Source organism: Carassius auratus, unplaced genomic scaffold (assembly GCF_003368295.1).
Source record: "Carassius auratus strain Wakin unplaced genomic scaffold, ASM336829v1 scaf_tig00214575, whole genome shotgun sequence".
Taxonomy (NCBI): domain Eukaryota; kingdom Metazoa; phylum Chordata; class Actinopteri; order Cypriniformes; family Cyprinidae; genus Carassius; species Carassius auratus.
In genome coordinates, this window is record NW_020527719.1 from 39,871 (window position 1) to 61,060 (window position 21,190).

At 36.6% G+C, this 21,190-nt stretch overlaps 1 protein-coding gene across 3 annotated transcripts; it reads right to left on the reverse strand.

Moving 5' to 3' along the window:
* Positions 1-3,028: 3,028 nt before the first annotated feature.
* On the reverse strand, positions 3,029-10,760 carry LOC113092368 (cdc42 effector protein 3-like). 3 transcript variants are annotated; one of them, XM_026257952.1, is made up of 3 exons: positions 10,620-10,760; positions 10,013-10,485; positions 3,029-4,593 (listed from the first exon to the last, which is right to left on the reverse strand). In XM_026257952.1, exon 3 carries the CDS (start codon positions 4,390-4,392, stop codon positions 3,484-3,486), a length of 909 nt encoding a protein of 302 aa, XP_026113737.1. In that variant the 5' UTR covers positions 4,393-4,593; positions 10,013-10,485; positions 10,620-10,760; the 3' UTR covers positions 3,029-3,483. The 3 variants fall into 3 exon arrangements, with proteins under 3 accessions (XP_026113737.1, XP_026113738.1, XP_026113739.1); XM_026257953.1 differs by lacking the exon at positions 10,620-10,760 and having other exon boundaries at positions 10,013-10,542; XM_026257954.1 differs by lacking the exons at positions 10,013-10,485; positions 10,620-10,760 and adding an exon at positions 5,747-6,400.
* Positions 10,761-21,190: the final 10,430 nt, after the last annotated feature.

A 21,190-nucleotide genomic window follows, 5' to 3' on the forward strand; every position in this document is an offset into this window, starting at 1 on the left:
ATTACAGATATAAAATACATTTTAAAATATATGCAATCAGAAAACAGTTCTTAATAGTTTACAATACTACTGTTTTTACTGTAATTCAACCTTGGTGAGCATATGTACTAATAACAGAAGACCTACTACGACATAAAAAACAGTAATGGAGGAAAATGATCATTCTGAGATGCTTTTCATCATCTCCTGGTGTATTTGCTTGGATTAAACTCTCTGAGGTGTGTGTGACGTGCAAAAGAAAATAAGCCCATCTCTCACTGCCTTGTTTCCTTCATTAGTTCAGCCTGAGTGAGACTCAAACAACAGAAATGAATGATAGTGAGACATTTACAGAGATGCAAGAAATGTGAGAACATTTTGTAATGCTTACTTTTGAGGTCTAATATTTTTTCGTACAGTTTCTCAAGATTATCTGATATGCGGTCTATTTTCACCTTCTCAAATTAAATCTTAAAACTGTGGGGTGTACGATTCATGGCTGTGTTATCATCATTATCTGAAATCTTTTTTGGTCTTGTTTTCTCCCTTTCTTCAAAGTATAACAGACATCAATAGAAGTAAGCTAGAGGCACAAGAAACCCTGTTGAAAAAAGTAACATTTTTGCATGGCCTTACTTGAAACGAATGTTATGCAACAGGACACACACAATATATCCCAGCTCTCCCACTGAGATGTGTGCGAGTTTACATTGATTACAGTTACATAAGTGAATGCTTACTTTGAAGTTCTACACCGCAAATTATGGTGTTTTAAAGTATTTACATCTTTGTATATGCCAAAAATAGTATGATGTCACCTTTACATTTTGGAAAGTATATAATGAAATGTATATTGAGCATCTGTTACACCCTAAGTAGAAACTTCATGATAACTTGCTTTTTGACTGAGTGCTAGTAAATACAGTAATTTACCTGACGGCACATCACAGGTTCCAGAGTTGTGTTTACCTCGGCTAAAAACTTTTCCACTCAAGTACAAACTCAAAGGTGGATGACTTCAACTGTAATGTTTTTGCCTAAGGCATGAGCTTTACAGGTCTTCGTGGAAATTTCCAGTGGTTTCAGAGGAAAGGTCTCTCTTTTTTAGAGATAAAATGTGCATTTTTCTGTAACAGTGGAGGTTGAATTGCATACAGAGATAAATAAATAAACTACTGTTTGAATGTTCGGAATAATTATGATGTTTTATGTCTTCAGTGTTACACGATCCTTAAGGAATCATTCTAATATGATGATTTGCTGCTGAAGAAACATTTCTTATTATATATATTGTTACATTATACATGTCTTTACTCTCACATTTTATTAATTTAATGCATTCTAGTTGAATAAAAGCCTTTTTTCAAAATCTCACTTACCAACGACTTTAAAAAAATATTAAGCAGCACAGGTATTTTCAACACTGATGATGATAAATAATAAAATATATTTCTTGAACAGCAAATCAACATATTAGAAGGATTAGAAGGATCATGTGACACTAAAGACTGGAGTTATGATGCTAAAAATTCAAATTTGCACATTTTAAAATATATTAAAAAAGAAAACAGTTTTTTAAAACTGTGAAAATACTTCACAATATTACTTTACTTTTCATGTATTTTGATCAAATGCAACCTTAGTTAGTGTTGGAGACGTCTTAAGAAAAATGAAAAACTCTTCATAATTCCAAACTTTTGACCAGTAGTAATGTATCACCTAAGCACAAACCATGGACCAATGAAATGTAATCAACCAACCAACAAGTTAACACATTAGTAACACAAGGATGCAGAATGAATGAATTCAGTGTTTGGGGGCAGGACTATGTTTTTTAACCAATGGCAAACAGTGGAAGTGTTCAGAAAACCTGTTTGAAAACAGTCAGTTGTGGATTTTGTAATATGTTTGCTTGGCAGAAATCGAAAGAGTAGGTTACTAGTATGCTATTGCGAAATAAGCCATTCATTTTGCAATTCCATATGCTTCCACTAGTGTTGCCGAAATGACTCACTTCACCTTTAGAGAGAAGAAAATTAATACAGCTTTCTTAAGAACAGTTGCTCAGTTTCTGTGGACGTTTGCAGAAGTAGATTCCATGGAAAGTTTGAAACCTGAATGAAAAAGCATAATTTTTAAGGACAAAGCTGAATTATGTTGCAGCTGTCTGGCACTTAGACTCAGACTCTTCAGTATTGCTGCAAACAAACCTCTGCGTTGCCAAGACACTGCAGCAGCAAGATCTTGATATACAGGACAAAGTTTGTCTTCAGGCTATTAGTTTTTACGACCATGTAGAGCCTGACCCTCTGCCTCAGTCCAGTGGCTTTATTTATGGCCATAGTCTTTGTTTTCTCTCAGGAATGCCGAGAATGCTACAGGCTGATCTCTCTCTCTGTCCCAACGAGACACAAATGAATAGTACTGGCATCTCCTTTTAGACACAATCTCACCCACATCCACTCCTACTACAGGACACAATCTGAGGAATGCAGGATGCTAACAAGACAAGTCAATTTCTCTTTGTTTTCTCCATCTCCTTTGTTTTTTTACTGTCCACCTACTGTTACATGCTCATGTGCTGCTGTATCTGACTGCTTTTATAATTTAACAATGAACTGATAGACATTGAACTTCATAAAGGGATCCCTCAGTATGGTAAACTGTGGAATATTTCTCTTGGTAGGTTTATTGCGGAAAGTCAGTTTCCGTGATATATATCTTCAGTTAACACATGCTAGCCTTTTGTGATAACATGCCCCAATAGTAGGTCATGTTCTCTAGCGGTATGGGGCAAGTTGTCACAATGGGAACCTGCCATTAAATAATCTGTTATAGGCCTTTCAGCAATATTTAAATAGCAAAACATTTATAAAGCTCAAAATAATATACTAAAACTACTGATATATATATCTTTTTTATCCTTCATTGGAGTATATACTCTTTGTGAAAACTAGCCCTACCTGTCCCCTTTTTCTGAAATAACAAAAAAGAAAAACCAATCAAACAAAATAATAAACTAAACAAGAGAGTTTTTTTTATTCATTTATTTTTTTCATATTTAGCTTCACAACGTAAAAACATATATGCTGTAGGTATATGCCTTTAAGATTTGGTAGTGTGGTTAATGAAACTGTCAGTATAAATATATCTGTACATGAAGGACATTGTGATGGGAACATCGTATATGTTTGCAGAAATGTACACATTATCACACAGGCTTTGTTTGATGTTGTAGATGAGCAACAGTACACAGAAAAAGCCTCATTTGATCTGCATGTTCAACATCAAAATCTATGCATGCTTAAATTTAACTTAAAAGGCACAGCGGCTGTGTATCAGTCGCATTACTTTGCAAAACAAGGTGTGCAAGACACTCCGAAGCTAAAGGCTAAAAACTTACTCTGGGAAAGAAAATTCAGCCTCATCAGTTCAGTATTGGCATGTCATGTTAATGGGCTCATGACAAATAGATTCCCTTTAGTTCTCAATAAACATCACTTCCTAAGAAACTGACTTATTCATGATATTGAGTACATCATCCAAAATGGATGGGCCCAAGTCGAGTTCGAGAGAGAACAGGGATCCCGTGATTTGAGAGAGCGACTCCTGTGAGTGGCTTTTGCTTTTGGAGATTTCAAAGTCCGAATCGCATAGACGACCCTCTTCAACACCGCTATCTCTGTCCGCCCAGTCACCCTTGATGCTGAACATCTCCGGTTCATACTCAAAGACTGAATCGCCATTGTTACCATTGTTAAAGTTCCCATTGGCATCCGCATTCCCATTAACAAAGACAGACAAAAATGTTTCAAGCTCATTTTCACTGCTGTGTATCTTGTTCTTTGCAAGTGATTTCTCAGGCGTCTCAGTGCGGTCGACTGAAGGTTCATCCTCTTCTTCTGGGACGGGGCTGGGGTCGCTCCTGAAGGCACTGATGGACTGAAGCAGGGTCTCCATCTGCAGGATTTCCAGATCTTCAGAATCGGCTGGAGGAGTAGATGGCTCAGACAGGCGATCCTGGGTCATGGGAAACACGGTGGTGGAAATCAAAGGTAGAGTCAGTGCTTGGCTGCCCCCGATGGTTGGGAGTGAGATAGCGTTCTTCAGGACCGGCGATGGAGTTTCGACGCAAGACGCATCGGAGGCGCTATTAGCTCTTGTGAACTCCCCGTGAATGCCATATTGAGGTCGAACACGACCACCTTTCCCCGGTAGAAGTTCAAAATTTCCTTGCAGGAACGACATGTCACCGAAGGCATCGCACTCGCCGCCCTTTCCAATGTGGATAGTGTGTCGAAAGTCCCCAAGAGGCGGGCTGATCATATCCGGGGATAAAATGTCCCTCAGACGGCATTTCTTTCCCTTCTTACTGTAGTTGGATTTCAGGTAGATGGGCGTTTTGGCAGGCATCCCTGCAATAGAGTCCAGCGGTTATGGAGAGGAACGGGGAACACTCTGGAAGTTCAGATCTCCTTAGTCGCGCAATAAACTTGCTGGAGAAGTGGAGGCGTTACATTCTCAGAGTGCAGCTGTTTTAAATGTGTCCTCAATCTTCACTGAAGATAATCCAGCTCGAATGTTTGGATTAATGTCCTTTACCTGGATGAAAACCTGGATAGATGGAGAAATAATTTAGTTTTCTTTGTACTCTGCATCAAAGACTTTTGTTGTGTTCAAAAATCCAATAGTGAATTTCTTTTAAATGTTAAAGTAAATGTCATATGTATCTTAAGCACGTACAAAGAGAGATCAAAGAAAACATTTAACACTGTCTGAAACGTCTTTTGGAAATGCTACAGAAAGAGCGATGGTAGATAGATGACACATAGAAACAGTAGATATATACATAGAGAGACATGTTATTCATTTCAAAATGACCATATGCATGTTTACATGTATAATTAACACCACGTGAGTCAAGCTTTAAAGATAAAGAAAGGATCTCTAGAGATAAAGTAGAAATTGATAGAGTTTTAGAGTGGCTTTAGAGGGCAGGAACTGACAGATAGGAGAGAGAGAGAAAGTGAGAGAGAGAGAGAGAGAGAGAGAGAGAGAGATAGAGAGAGAAGGAGAAGGGTAACCACAGATCATAAGAGGGAGAGAGACTTCTTGCCCATTTATGGACATATTTCCTTTTGAGAGGCCTTTAAACACTGACCCTTACTGACAGACTGCAAACAATCACTAAAGCAGCAACTCAGCCACAGCTAGCCAAATATGTATGACTGAAAAAACATCCACATTCCCTCTGCAGCAGAGCCCAACGTACGCTCGCTCCTTAAAGACCCTCTGCACTAAACCATTTAAGACCTGGAGCCATTTTCATTTCAAGAGAGAAACTTTTGTGAAAATGTAAATATGCACCATATTCCAAACTTACTTCAAACTTTTGGAAAACTTTTTCTTGTAATGATTGCTGAAGGATCATGTGACACTGAAGGCTGGAGTAATGAAAACAGTTGGGGGAAGTCGTGGCCTAATGGTTAGAGAGTGTGACTCCATACCCTAAGGTTGTGAGTTTGAGTCTTGGGCCGGTAATACCATGACTTAAGTGCCCTTAAGCAAGGCATCGAACCCCCAACTGCTCCCCAGGTGCCACAGCATAATTGGCTGCCCACTGCTCTGGAATAAGTGGAATAACTGAGTTGAATTATTAGAAACATTACGCACACCGATGTGTAACTATACTGCAATATCAAACCAAGTACCATCTGTGTCCAAATACAATGTGAGGCCATTGAATAATAAAATACAATGGCATTACCATCTGATAACATTGAGCCACCACAGTAATTAAAATGCCAGTCTGAATGATGTCACAGCTCACTGATCCACATCACCTGAAGATCCTGGTTAGAGACAGCCGGGGAGGACACTGTTTACAAAACACAAAACATTCAATTTCCTTGGAATAGTCGACTACCCTGTGGTAACGTCCTAACAAATCACACAGCTGATAAACTACAGGAGTACCATGAAAGTCAGCTGCAGTACAGTCCTTGACAATGATGTAGGCTAGTCTGTTTGAGTCTGGATGAATGGTATTATTCTGGTCATCTTACAGTCTTTGTGTTTTCTTTTCCACATATTTTTGCACCAGCTCAGAGGTCACCGTGTGAGTTCATAGGGCTTTAAAAGCATTTTTGGACACTGATTCAGTGAAACATAAATAAACCTCAGTCAACGGAAAACTATTTTTAGAAGTGACAAGCATCATCGGGATGGCTGAAGAATGTGTGGCTGCATGAGTGTGTCAGTGATAGAGGAAAATGTGTGTGTGTGTGTGTCTGTGTGTGTGTGCAGAAGGAATGTTGCATTGCTTCTGGTGTCCGAGCTGTGATTGTCCCCAAATATGCCTTCACTTTGCTACTTTGTCATATATGTATTTTTTTTGTAAAACCATATCTAGTAACCAGAACTCTGAACTTCTGTATTCTTCAAATCAAACCATTGTTATTGCTAAGTTTGAGGAATTGTGTTCTGCGTTTCATCATTAATATATATATATTTTTCATCAGTCAGTGAGTATATATATATATATATATATATATATATATATATATATATATATATATACTCACTGACTGATGAAAATTTTATATTTTTATATTTTTTCAGATAAAGTTTATTTGATGTAACAAATACTACTACTACTAATAATAAGAAGAATTATTATCATTATTATTATGTATTATATTATTATTAAAAGAACAATATAATATAAACAAAAATAAATATAGCTAACATAAGTAGTAAAAAAGAAGTAAAACGTAAACTACATTTAAAATTTACACTGAAAATTTAAGAATAAAAGGAAATACAATTTATTAATAGAGCCTATTAATCATAGTATATAAATAATACTAAATTAACACTGAACTCCCTTTGACTTTAATCTTAAAGCTTTTGTTGCAGTTACATTAAACAGCAACATCTAGAAATTCGCTTGTTTGGTTACACTGACGAAAAAGTTCACAAATTCACACAAATCCTGCTGTCATGGCATGATCAAAGCAAGCAGGTGTGCGAACCCCTGGACCGGGTGAAATAAATCTCAAAGGAATCCCAAATAATACTTAGTGTAGGTTAAAGGGTTAGGGTTTAAGGTTAAAGCTACGGTTAGTCTTCACCTTAAACCCCAGCAGGTGTGAGATGTCTTTGAATGAATGATTCAATGCCATGACTTGTTGAACAATAACAAACAATGCCATTCAATGCAACAGCCAGCCGCTGAGGTTTAGAAGTTGGGCAGCTGCCTCTCACACCCTCTTGATATGGCTTTATCTCAGGGCCATATCCTGCCTTCATTTCAGATCTGGAATGAGTCCAGGGGCAAATGTTGCACTTCCAAGTGCCCTGACGCCCCTGTAGAATGTCGAGATGGATCTGTCTGCCCCCTTTCCCTGGGGAACCGTATCATCACACACCCCTCAGAAGTGCATGTCGGCAGACCCTTCTGGCAGACTGAATAAGCCGAAGCATGAGCTCCACCAGCAAAGAGACAAAATGGACGTAAATTAAGACTAAGGCATAATGAGGACAAATAAGGTAGATTAAATGGAGATTCCTAACAAATATAAAAATTCATTCACGTGCCCTCATGTCTTTCTTCTGTAAGATATTTTGAAGAATGCTGGAAACCAAACAACATTGAGTACATTGACTAACATTGTTGCTAACAATGTTGACTGAATCGGTGAGCAAATAATAGAATATTCATTTTGGGTGGACTATGCCTTTATGATTTAACTAAATGGAATTACTGAGACAGGATGAGACTGAAGAAAAAAAAAAAAAAATGAAACTGATGTTCCAGAATGTGAAAAAAATAGACTCAGTGTCATTGAACAAACCAGACTGAGACTGAACTTGACAGAGGCATATTGAAACAGAATATGTAGAGAGTCCACCAAAAATGAAAATTCTGTCATAATTTACTCATCTTCATATCGTTTCAAATGTGTATGCATTCTTTTCATATGCAAAACACAAGATATTTTGGGAAGCAAACAACATTGAAGCCCATGGACTTCCATATAATGGACATTAAAAAAGAATAAACCCACTCAAAACTTTTTTCTCAAAATATTCTGTTCCACAGAAGAAAGTAATTTGTTTGGAACATAAAGGTGAGCAAATAATGACAGAATATTCATTTTTGGATGGAGTATCCCTTTATATTTGAACTAAACAGAAATGTCCGACTAAATAAGAAGAAAATTGACTGAATGTCATTGAACAAGCCAGAATAAATGAGACTGAATACAGAAGAAAATAAGCCATACAGTTTTGATGGTGAGAAAATTATGACAGAACTTCCATTTTTGGGTGGACTATCCCTTTAAGATTGAATTAGATGGAATTAACGAGATGGACTGAGACTGAATAAGTAAAAAAAAATTGACTAAATGAGAGAGAGAGAGAAAAAAAGTCAGATTGAGACTGAACTGGGCAGAATAATTGAGAATGAATATGACCAAATGTGACAATAAGACTCAAGGCACAGGAATGAGACAAAATGGCAAATTTAAAATAAAGAACAATGAAGCAAAAAAAGAGTCCAAATGAGGTGAGAGCAGCAGTCTGAAGTCTGAAGATGGATATCATTGCATGCTGCTGGCACTCAGGAAATAACTCACGTGTGAGTATGTGGATCACATTATTATTAGAGCAAGTGCGAGCAGTGATCTAAACAAGTGCAATGATGCCATTCCCACTGTACACAGAAATGTGTTAAGACTCTCTTCAGCCCCACAACTGCGCCAATTTTGATTCTTCCTCTGACCTATTTTAGCGATAGCCTTTTTTGGCTAAAAACCAGACCACTTGGTCCTGTCTAAGAAGTTGCTGTTGCTGCTGATGCTGTATTTAAAGCACATGTGCATCATTTGGATGTTTTTAGCTGTTCTTTTTACAGGTCCAATATCCCAGAGCTTGCATGGCTAAATCATCTGGGCCGGTCAAGCTTTCCTCTCTTGGGTGGTTCAGGTTTTTCCTCCTCTCTTGGGTGTTTTGGGCCTAAGCTTTCAATCTTTTCAAATTCCTCTGACCACAAACGACCCTGTTGGACAATGTTCTAAATGATTAAAGACAAATACCACAGTCAGCCCAATTTGAGGCTTCCAGTGTGTTACATAAAGCAACCCTTAATTACACTCTGCTGCTGCTTTTGGAGGAACCAGGGTGGAGCGAGGTCTCTTTCGCCTCAACTTCATGCTTTTTACACCCTGCTATCCACCTCCAAGGCTTCTGTTCTCAAGCTGCTGTTGTCTTTGGCTTTCCTGCGTGCAAGAGTCGAGTTGACTTTCCAAGTTTTGTTGGACAGTGGAATGTATCCGAGGAATTTCAGAAGCTCTTTTCTGGTCAAGCAGTTGAGTATGTGCTTGAAGAACAGAGAGGAACCAGGTGTCGGGTTGCTTTGAGCTTGTTTTGTGGTGTGCGGGAATTTGCGCGAAGTATTCTGCAGTACAAAATCTCACATCGTAATGACAGCCATGTGCATGAGTAGAAAGAGGTTTCACAAGCCCAACCAGCAAATAGTAGCCACATGGTCTTATGTCATCTACCATCGTAAAAATTAAGGTTTCAGCTGGGGATTTTGCAGCAATGCCAACAATGCCTTAAAAATGAAGGTTCTTCTTTGGCATTAATGGTTCCATAAAGAACTTTTAATATCCATAGAACGTTTTTATAACGAAAAAAGCCTATTAAGATGATTAAAATGTTCTTCACAGTGAGAACTGTTCACTGAAAGGTTCTTTGTTGAACCCAAAATGGTTCTTCAATGGCATCCTTAATGAAATTTAAATTTTTAAGAGTTTATAAAGAATCATTTTTGGAATGGAAAGATTCCACTGACGTTAAAGCCTCTTCATGGAACTACAGTATAGATGCCGATACAGAACCTTTATTTTTAAAGCTTGGACCAAAGAAACCTACCCTTAAGAAAATCCTATTTGCATGTAATTTAAATAATCATTTGCTATAATGCACATATTCCTGCCAAAAAATCTTCAGTATCTAGTTTTACCTGCTCCTGTGTCTTTGCAGATGGATGTCCCTCTTTTCTACACACTGTAGTTGTCGTTCCGGAGGTGCCTTGACCCAAACTGTTAGTCAGCTTCTGGGTGGTGTAGCATGTTGCCGTTTTCGTCTTCTCTCTCTCTCACTCTCTCTCTCTTTCTGCCCTTGAGGGTTTACTTCTCACAGGCAGGACGTCTGCTGGACAGCTGTTTCAGAATTCCTCCTCTGAAGCGTTGCGGCGTGTCTCCGCTTTGCTTTGCTCCTCCTTCCTCCGCCTGCAGCACCTGTCCCTGCCTGTCTGGGAAGACGGTGGCATTGAAATCCAATTCTCTCGTCTTCAGCAATCCCGACCCGCTGGAGCTGCGGCAGTATTTCCTGGAGAGACAGACAGCGCTCGCTCAAGGGAGGAGGAAAACGAATGTGGAGTGTGGAGCCTCTCCTACTGTGTTCCCAGCTGCTGAACGTCAAAGTCCTTCCCTTCTAAAACAGAGTAGAAGAAATACAACGTTCCTCTCTCACTCTCTCTGTTCGTCTTGTCACTCCCCACCTCCCTTCTCACACACTTTCTCTCTCACACGTTTTTCTTTTCTATCACAGTTCTCACATACATTTACCTTCTTTGGATCCTGTTCTATTCTGCCATTCTGCAATTTATTTCTGCCGACTTCAGCATCTCTGCCTCATTGATTGGCTCAGCGTTTACCAGACACCATTACAACATCTGAGAGGTGAAATGCAACGTGCTAGAAAAACAGATAGACAGACAGACAGACGTATATATAAATAGATTGAGAGATAAAGGAACATATATAATGTTCTTGATTATTTAGAGAGAAAATCTGCTTCTTTTTGCAGCTGCACTGCACTGTAAACCTCTGTGGAGCTTCTCATCACCCTCAACCTAAAATAGGTTTCCTTGGCAACATATAGTGCTCTGCAGTGAGCTCATGGTTGACAGGATTAGGAGGGGGTGCAATGAGTCTGTCCTGCTCTTGTGTGGGTGTGTGTGTGAGTGTGAGTGTGAGTGAGAGAGAGAGAGAGAAAGACTGGCTCTATTCCAAATGCTATAATTAGTGAGCTCCCTACCTGGAGAGAAGAGACATTATATGTGTGAAGCTGTTCCTAAGAATGAGATACCTTATTATGGGCAACATATAAGGGAATATTGAATGTATGCTTTAAAAATGAAAGAATCCTACAATGAACTGAGATGTGCAAACTGAAAACAATTATTTCAAGATGGAAATAAAAGCAATAAGTTTGCCTCATTTAATGCTACATAAAAAAAAAACTAGTATAATCTAATTAAAAACAGTATATTCACATAAGCTAATTTATAGAATTAAAATATATGTGTGTGCTAGGGATTTTTATGCTTGGGTATCACAGTATCACACTGTTTGCAACATGCTAACAAATGGAAATGAATAAACAGTCGAGTGAGCTTGGGGTGACAAGCGCTATTTTTGTGGTGCACGGAATAGATGGTTATATAGAGCATTCCAAATCAGTATCTTATGAGGTTCCAGATCAGTTTAGATACTGCCTTAGAAGGCGGCTGTCTGCATTGCAGTTTATTACATCGCAAAGAATCAGGGTATTTAAAATACGTTTTTTTGTCTAATTTTACAATCCATTTTTTTGTTTTATTTCAATTTTTTTTATGTATAAAGCATTAAAAGTTTGTGTGTGTGTATGTGTATGTAAACATAAAAATAAAAGTCACTTTAACTCACCTTGTGCAAACTGTCTTCAAACTGTCAAATTGTATGATATGAAAAGATAATCTGAATTTGTTTTTACACCAACTTTAAAAAACAAATGTACAAAAGTCAGTCAATTCAGTTATGATAAAATAAAATATACTAATATAAAAATATTTTATCATTCTTATGCAGTGTTGCTTAACAAGTAAATTTATTGTTTTTTTAATTCTATTAAAAAATTATTCTTGTTGTTATTATCATTATTATTATTTTGTAGTGTAGGTTTTGGAATAGAGTTCTTTAGGGGCTTAAAACATCATAATGTATATGTATATGATGTGATTTCACATTTTCCTTTCTCTTTGGATTGTTACAAGGCTAAAAACATGGTTTGGTTGGTTTGGTACACCTATAGTAAGTGTTCTAAGTGTAATAACTATAATAATATTCGGACTATTTTAGATTGCTTCAGGAGTACCACGGCGGAGTAACCCAGTACCTTTGTGATTCTTCATAGAAATAAACAGAGAGAAGTAGATCCGCTACAATGTCCTTCCGCAACACGTAAGCAGTTCTGTTTAATAACCGCTTAGAGCGTCAAAAGTTACCGACTGCAGCTTTAAAGGATTTGCCACTGATGATTCAAACGTGAGTTTTGAGCAGTGTAGAGTAGTGCTTGTTATTTGTCGTTTCTCCAATAACGAATGCAGACATGGATTTGTTTAAGTTGCGCGATGCAACACAATGCGTAAAAAGACAGTATAAGTCATTATAATCAGTAATTATGTCCCCACTGGATGCAACAAATGGCTTGTTTGTAATGGGTTTCATTATTTTTGTCCTGACCAGGACACACATCACAGTATGGCAAGGCCTAACATTTCCGTCACACGCTTTAGGTATTCGTTCAATGACAATGCACTGGATAGCTGGCAAATCAGAGCACGCCTCCCTTTTCAGAACGAAGTTTTTTTTTTTTTTACTTTAAATAAAATAAACACATTACATTTCACCAAATACACAAAATAATGTTCTTTTTAGCAACATCATATGACCCCTTTAAATTTATGGTAACACTAGTATAGGGACCAATTCTCACTATTAACTAGTTGCTTATTAACCTGCCTATTAACCAGTGTTGGGGAAAGTTACTTTTAAAAGTAATGCATTACAATATTGCGTTACTCCCCAAAAAAGTAACTAATTACGTTACTTAGTTAATTTTTATGGAAAGTAATGCATTACGTTACTTTCGCATTACTTTTTAAATATGAGCAGGGCTTGGTTGTTTTTAATATAAGAAGTTATATTTATATAAAATGTAAAAGCCCTTTCACACCAAGGATGTGTGAAGAATAAATCTCAGGCTGAAGGAAAAGTAAATTGACGTCTGTACAGTAGCACACAGGAGACACACTGTACTCTGATTTCTCTCAGTATGGGGACAGGAGACCTGTCAGTCAATAAATGGAAAAACAAAGAAACTGCCGTTACTTTTTTGAAAAAGTAACTCAGATATTTCCTTATAAATTAAAAAGTAATGCGTTACTTTACTAGTTACTTGACAAAAGTAATCTGATTACGTAACTCGAGTTACTTGTAATGCGTTACCCCCAACACTGCTATTAACACATTGGCTGTTTATTAGTGCTTCTAAAGCACAAATTCTGCATGACCATATTCTACATCCCTAAACCTACCCAATACATAAACTTAACAACTACCTTACTAACTATTTATTGAGTTTATTGAGGCAAAAGTTATGGTTAATGGTTTGTTAATAGTGAGAATTGGATCCCAAAATAAAAGTGTGACCAAATTTAAATTTGTGGGTTTTATCCAAAATTTTAACAATCATTCAGTTAAGTGAAACAGACACTATTTGACAACAAGCTTTCTGAATGAAGTCTTTTTGTGTTGTGGGCATGATGTCACATGTGGAGAGCACATGGTCGCAGGAAGAATACTGAGTATTGTCCTCATGTTTGCCAAGCTGCAATCGCCATCTAAACGTTTGTGGACACTAGTGTTTAGAGGAATCTGAGAGGAACACCTCCAGTTCTTCCCAAAAGAGACTATTTGAGTTCATATGAGTGCAGACCTGGTGTTGAAAATGTTGTGATGTTAATGAAAGAATTACCTGATTTTCCCAGTTTCAAATGAGCTTGTTTTGGACCACAGAACAATCAGAGCCTGTGAAGTTATGTTTGGTCACCGAAAACCATGAGAGCTGACTAACTGCTGCCACTGAAGTCACTTCCTCTACTGTCTACTAAATGAACACACTGTTCATTTTTTACTCTGGGTTAGTAATTTACACTACCTACCCTTTGACATCATGAAGATGTGTCACAACTAGGTACAAACTTTATTAGTAGAACCTTAAGGAGTACTATAGAAACAGTATATGATATCATACACACATACATACATATTCATTTGTAAGTGAGGATAATTAAACATGCAAAATTGAATGTAAACATAAATTGCTATGTTAACCCTACAGTGGAGCGAGACTTCAAAAAACGGGGTTAAAGGAATTAATCAACTTCCAAAGGTGATGAAAATCACTTAATCCAGGGTGTAAGTGGCTTTAACCTGGGTTTCTTAAGTTTTACATGTCCTGCTTCTGTAGAGAGCAAATGAAGCAGTAGCTTAACTGCAACGGTTCAACAGTTCTCCATGTTTGCAAGTTGTTGAATATATAAATAAATGTGTCAATGAATGTTGCTACAGAGGCTAAACTTTTCAAATAAACAGTGCAGACTTTGTCTTGTGCTTTGATTTGTGTGGTTGTGGTTAAAGCACTGGGCACTGATCTCACTCTTCCTTGTTCCTCCAAGTAAGCAAAAGCAAATATTTACAAAACTTTCCGTCTTATTTTCTTATAATGAAATTGGAATTTCTGCATTTCCAAGCAGTTGCATCACACGTACTCTTTTTTTATTTTCCTGACCTTTCAGAAACGTCCTGATGTCTTCTGAAAGTGAGGGGTTGTTTGAGGTTCTGCTTGGGTCATGATTTTTCCACCTTCCTCTCCAACGGTAGAAAACAAACTGCCAAGCAGACCGCAAGTATCAGGTGGGTGATGCTCTCCGTGTTTGCAGTGTTTGGGTTCCAAATTGAAATGCCACACACATACTGCAACACTTTCCTACAAAAAAAAAACCTTTAACCAGCCAAATTTTTTTTTTTTTTGAGAGGTTTTGGGAACTTGTTTGCGGTTGACGTAGAGATGTCCTGCTGACTTTTGACATATTTTGACAAAAATAGAGTGAAAGCAAATATAAAAGTCATTATTATCAGCTTTAATATTGTAAATACAGTAGAAAAAAACAACATAACGAGGACAAAAGTCATGGTAGACTTGCACAATGTTGAAACTATTATTCCTATTCATTCAGTTCATGAACAAAATGTTCTCAGCCTCCCACTTTCACTGTTTACACATGCGTCCCTGAAGGCAGATCACCTCCAAACACTAAGAGGTTGTGCTTTCCTTAAAGGAAAAATTCACTAAAAATGTCATCATTTACTCATTCTCAAATTCCAAACCTGTAAGAGTTTCTTTCTTCTATGAAACAGACAATATTTAGAAGAATGTGGGCAGCCAAATATTGCTGGTATCCACTGACTTCCATTATATTGTTTTTATTATTATGAAATTTACTAGCAATTTCTGAGTGAAAACTGTTTTAGTGTAGGCACTTGGGTTTTAAATAATGGAGGCTAATGAAGGGAGTCAGTACTCTATTCCCAAAAGAATTCCAGTAGCCATTTCCGGAAGCATGTCGTCTTGTAATCAGTGTGTGGTATGGAGAAAAGAACTGGCCAGAAAGCACTACCCCAGAACGTATCTATTTATTCCATGAGAATAGGCGGCGCATGCACAGTTTATTACAGGCCGTGTGCGGTCACAGAGTGGGAGTCGTACTGATTAAAGAGTCTGACTGCTGTCAGTTCCCAGAGTGCACTTCTGCAAGAGGAGGACACAACATTGTATTTTAGAATAAGGAGTTGGGATATATGTTCAACATAAATAAATACAGATGGGGGAAGTATCTACATAGGTCACATTCTTGGCTAGATGAATAATAAATACAGTAGGCGTATTGTATAACTGAGGTTTCTAAAGCATCTAGGAGCATTTTTTTGACTAAACCTTACTGGCCACACAGCTTTCAGAATGGATTTATTTTTGCTCTGGGTCTTTGTATTCTGGGGTCATTGCTGTAACACAGTGCCTCTTGAATTTTTCAGAAATGTTTGTGTTGTAATTTAAGTATTTATATAGAAGAATAAACCAGAGATATTTTAATTCCTCAGACATGTTACACCTATTTGTTATAATTTCATTATTTACACAATGTCAAAAAATGATACACAATAAATAAATAAATAAGTCCTAAACTAACTGGATGAAACTGAAGAGATGATGTTAATAAATTGATTGGGTATGGATTTTATTTACCTATTTTTATTTATTTATTTTTGTAATTTTATGAAACAGGATGGCTAAGAGTAACAAAAGCCTAGTACCACAAAACACTGCAGAAATCATCAGATCCATTGAAAATACTTGCTAATATTTGTACTGTTTTCCCTCCAAAAGATGTCACTTCCTGAAGGATGATGTCATTAAGGAACTGGTTTTAAGGTTTATTGAAGGTGATATATTAAAGACAGAACAAATTTAAACAACATTCAAAACAAAAGCAAAACAGAACATAGATTTTATGTTAGAAATTAAGGGATATGACCAATTAAAAGTCATATCCCTTAGTTGAATGGACTATAAAACTATTTCAGCAAAGGCTGAGCCAACTAAAAATATTACAATTCAGGTAACACTTTGAAGACAGAAATTGACTATGTAAAATAAATAACACTAAATTAGTTACTAAATAATAATTGGTTGAAACATCTTGATTATTTTCCAGTGTGCAGATTATGTGCCTGCTGGTCCTGGAAACCGTCTGGTTTTCATTAGATCAGGTTTGGGTTCAGGTTATGGTCAGAAGCCTTGGAATTGCAGCTATGTTTTTGTAAAATATTTCATAACGCCTTCCTTCCACTAACTAGTTATTGTTTATTTTAAATCATTTCATGTGAGTTTCTACCTGCATTCCAATGTGCTGATCCCAGATATATGAGGCTAATTTTGGGACGCTCTTCTTGTCATTGTATGCTATAATTAGTTTCCCATAATTATTTATCAGTCCTCATCTGTAAATTCCAAATGTCACTCCCTTCAGAAGGTTTGGAAAGTCACTCTTTATCAGTATAGTACGTAAATAACATTCCAAAGAGGAGCAGATGGCCATCAGAAAACTCCCATCCCACTGGTTTCAAACTTACACAAAAGCTCTTAGGGTTTCCAAAGAAAATCTAAATAAATCAAAAACAATTTGACAATATAAATTGACAATATAAGTAGTTATTAATTTGAGGCAGGACTAGATGCATGTCAATGTTTAAGGGACGGTTCACCAAACCAAAATCATCATTTACTCACTCTCATGTCTTTCCAAACCTGAATGGAGAAGATCATTTGAAGAATGGTAACTTCATACTATTCAACTATTTCATACTTGTTATACCAACATTCTTCTAAATACATTATTTTGTGTTCAACAGAATAAATAAACTCTTTTTTAGTTCATGTTAACTAAAGAAAGGATAACAAAATGGAACCTTGCTGTAAATTGTTACCAAGATGCTCACCATTACATAAGCAAGCACCATTGAAAAGGAAAGGAACATGTGCAATCTAGAGTCTTATGATATAAATCCCTTCAACACTGAATTCAGTGTGTCTGTGCTTGATCAAGAATCGACACTTAACTTGTAAAATGTGTGTGTGCATGCCTGAGGGGTCGAGGGCAGACCACATGCAACAGATACTTGAACATTCACTGTATCAATGGTCACTGAGCGTTTGTCAGGAGACACGCAGAGCCACAGAGCGCGTGCAAGACAGCTGCTCCGGAGCGTGTGCGGTTGAAGTGAACATGTGACCGTGTGCAACCACTGGATGCCGAAGCATCTCGTGCATCAATATAATAAGAACATCTGATCATCTGTACAAAAGGAATCACATAGTCAGTGTCATAAAAATGCTTATTTGATCACCGATCTTTAGTGAGATATCCTGAATATTTACTCTTCATTGTACATCATAATGTTTTTTGTTTTAAATATCTTACAGGATTTCTTCACTCAAGTGCTGAGAGCTTCAGATGACTGAATTCTCCGGGATATTGTAAGGCAGTTTAAACTACTTCCAGGTTCGGCTTGACAATCCGATTTATGAGCTTTTTCTCTAACTGAAAACTGATGGGAGAGTTTCTACATTGACGGAAAGAGCATGTCGTTTGGAATACTGCCCCAACATAGTGAGGAAAGTAAATAAATATGCCTGTGGAGAGGATGTCATTAACATTCCTTCAGTGTTTATAAAAGTTATCATGTGTTTTAAGAGGGAGACATTAGATTATCATACAGCCGTCACCCCACACATAAACCAACGGACTAGTCATAAAAGGAGATTTGAGCATTTCATAATAAGTATTTCATCCTATTTCCCAGTAAAAATGTCTAAACATTCTTAAAAGTAGGAGTCAACTTGAAAAGCAAGGGGTTCAGAGAATATCTTGAATCACTGTTTATTTAATAAAGAACATGTTGCAAACCTTTTTAATTTTTGTTCAATTTATGTTTAAAGAATCTGTTTGGCAGTGATTCAATAAGAGTTCAATAATTATTAATTCATTTGATTATGCGGCTGTTTTCTGCATTTAAGTTGTACTTGATGGTTTGTTTTCCTAAGTAACTGTTCGCTTGGGAGAAACAAATAGGTGTTTATCTGTCAGATGATGTGAAATGAACCAAAGAAGATCCAAAGGAGTGCAGATGTTTGTGATCTGACATGAATTGCACTCCTGTAATCTGACATGCTCTTTATCTCTGTCCACAGCAGCCAATATGAGCAGATCTTTCTCACAGAATCAGCCTATATTGCTTTTTAAACAAAATCTTGAAATAATTACTCCATTCACACACATCTGGCCACCACTTACATGCAAAAGTCCTTGATTCCGTATATGCATACAAATGTATATTCACATTTTAACTTGATTTTTCTAAAAAAAAAAAAAAAAAAAAGTGTATGGATAGTAAATTATTAAGTTGCTTAGGTTTAGGTCCAAAATTGAAAGACATCTGTCATCAGCTGCTCACTCCCATGTTATATTTCCATGCATCTAGAATGATGAAAACATGTCTTGTTAGTTTTGATGGACTGCTGTTTATGATTGGACAGACAGATCCTTGTGAAGTACTGTCTGAAAAATCAGACCACAAAAGCCCCAGAGGGTCAGTCTGAGTCTCCCGTGGCTCACCCAAATCATTTCTGCTGTGTTTTGCATCTGTTACATCATGAGGAAGCTGCGTTCTGGATGGCGTCGAGTCTCGTCTGCAGCTGTTCGGCGTGTGTGAAGCACATTCCCACTGATCCGTCATTCAGTGTTCATGTAAAAGAAAACAGATGCTTTACTATGTGCAAATCCTTTAAGAGCAGAGCAGACTCATCAGAGAAAGACCCTTCAACTTACTGTATATCCACAAGTCCTTGATATAATCATGTGATGACTATGTGAAAGCTGTCAAACATTTAAGTTGCTTTAAAAAGTAAAATATACCAGTTTAATTACAGTATATTATACCATTCAAAAGTTTGGGGTCAGTAGGATTTTATGTATTCATTTATTTAATTTAATGTTTTTATTTGACAAATTATTGCTTTTATTGAGCAAAAGTGCAATAAAGGTATCAAAAGTAACAGTAAAGACATTTATAATGTTACAAAAGATATCTTATTTAAAATAAATGTCTTATTTTTTTTAATTAAATAATCATGAATAAATATTAGCAGTATATCAGCATATTAGAATTATTTCTGAAGGATCATGTGACACTGAAGACTGATGTGATGATACTAAAAATTCAGCTATAGTAAATATAAATTACATTTTGAAATGTCCTGAAATAGAAAACTAACAGTTGTTTAAAAGTGTACAAATATTTTTATTGTAATGTTAATCAAATAGACTTCTTTCAAGTATGTTAAAAGGCCATGTGAAAATAAGACATTTTTTATCTTTTACTCAAAGAATAAAGTAATCAAACCTGACTATATATATAATATTTCACGTTGCCATGTTTAATGAAATACACCCAGTAAATATTAAAAATGACTAACTGCACCTGTATTTTTACTTTGTTTCTCATTCACTCTTCACTTTGTTCTGTCATGTGACTATAGAAGGATTGAAATATGTACAAAAAGAATCTAATACTTGTATGCTGCTTTTGTCATATTTGAAGCCTGACATACAGTATTCGGTGTCCACTTACATATGGAAAAGAGCAGCTCAGACATACAACTTTTTTTGTAGTATCCACTGTCTCATTGCTCTAGCTGTTACTTCTCTCTGTGTTTTGTGTGTGAGGCTGGAGAGGAGCAGAGCGAGGGGAATACAGAAATATCTGAGGGTGTGTAGGCCAAGGTCTAACCACCGGCATGCAGCAGGAATCAGGCCTCTCTCTCCAGCAGGAGGCTAAGTTTGCTTCCCGATAACAAAAAGAGATGCTTGTGTGATTCCTCAAACGATTCACAGAAGACACTCATACATCTTTTATGATGTCAAAAACCTTCCATTCACGTACAGTACAACAAGTTACATTTACAGTTACGGTATGTAAGCAGCAGATGTTCAACTTCAATAGAAAGTGTCACATGATCCTTCAGAAATTATTGTAATATTCTGGTTTCTTATTTTTATCAATGTTGAATATTAAATATATATATATATATAAACACATAAATACACACGCACACGCACACACACACACACACACACACATACACAGTGTTGGGGGTAACGTGAGTAACAAGTAATGTGAGAAATGTAATTGGATTACTTTTTTTCATACTTTACTTTTTACTTTTACTTTTACATTTACAATGAAATATCTTTAGATTATGGCCTTTACAGGTGCCAGAATATTACACACACACAATATATATATATATATATGTATATTGTTACAACAAAACAAACAAGCAAGCCCAGCCCAGGTGACAAAAAGTAGCACAAGTTACATAATGCATCTTTTTTTTGAAGTAAGGTTATATTGTAATGCAATACTTTAAAAGTATTTTTTTCTGACACCGAAACAATATCTTTCTGTACTGTGTAACAACTTTAAACAGAAACATTTATGCAAAATAGAAAAAAAAAAGAGCACAAAAAGATGAACCCCTTCATTTGCCGTTTCTGTTCAAAGAAACCAATTCACTAATATGAATCAGACTTTCCAACAGCAAAAACAAAGAAGGGACAGTTCAGTGGAACGAATTCAGTACAAACAATATGACAAAATGCGGTATTTATTCACACTCCACAACTTAGAAAAGG

Coding starts and splice junctions, on each gene's coding strand:
- LOC113092368 (XM_026257952.1), bottom strand. CDS start 4,392: ATGCCTGCCAAAACGCCCATCTACCTGAAATCCAACTACAGTAAGAAG.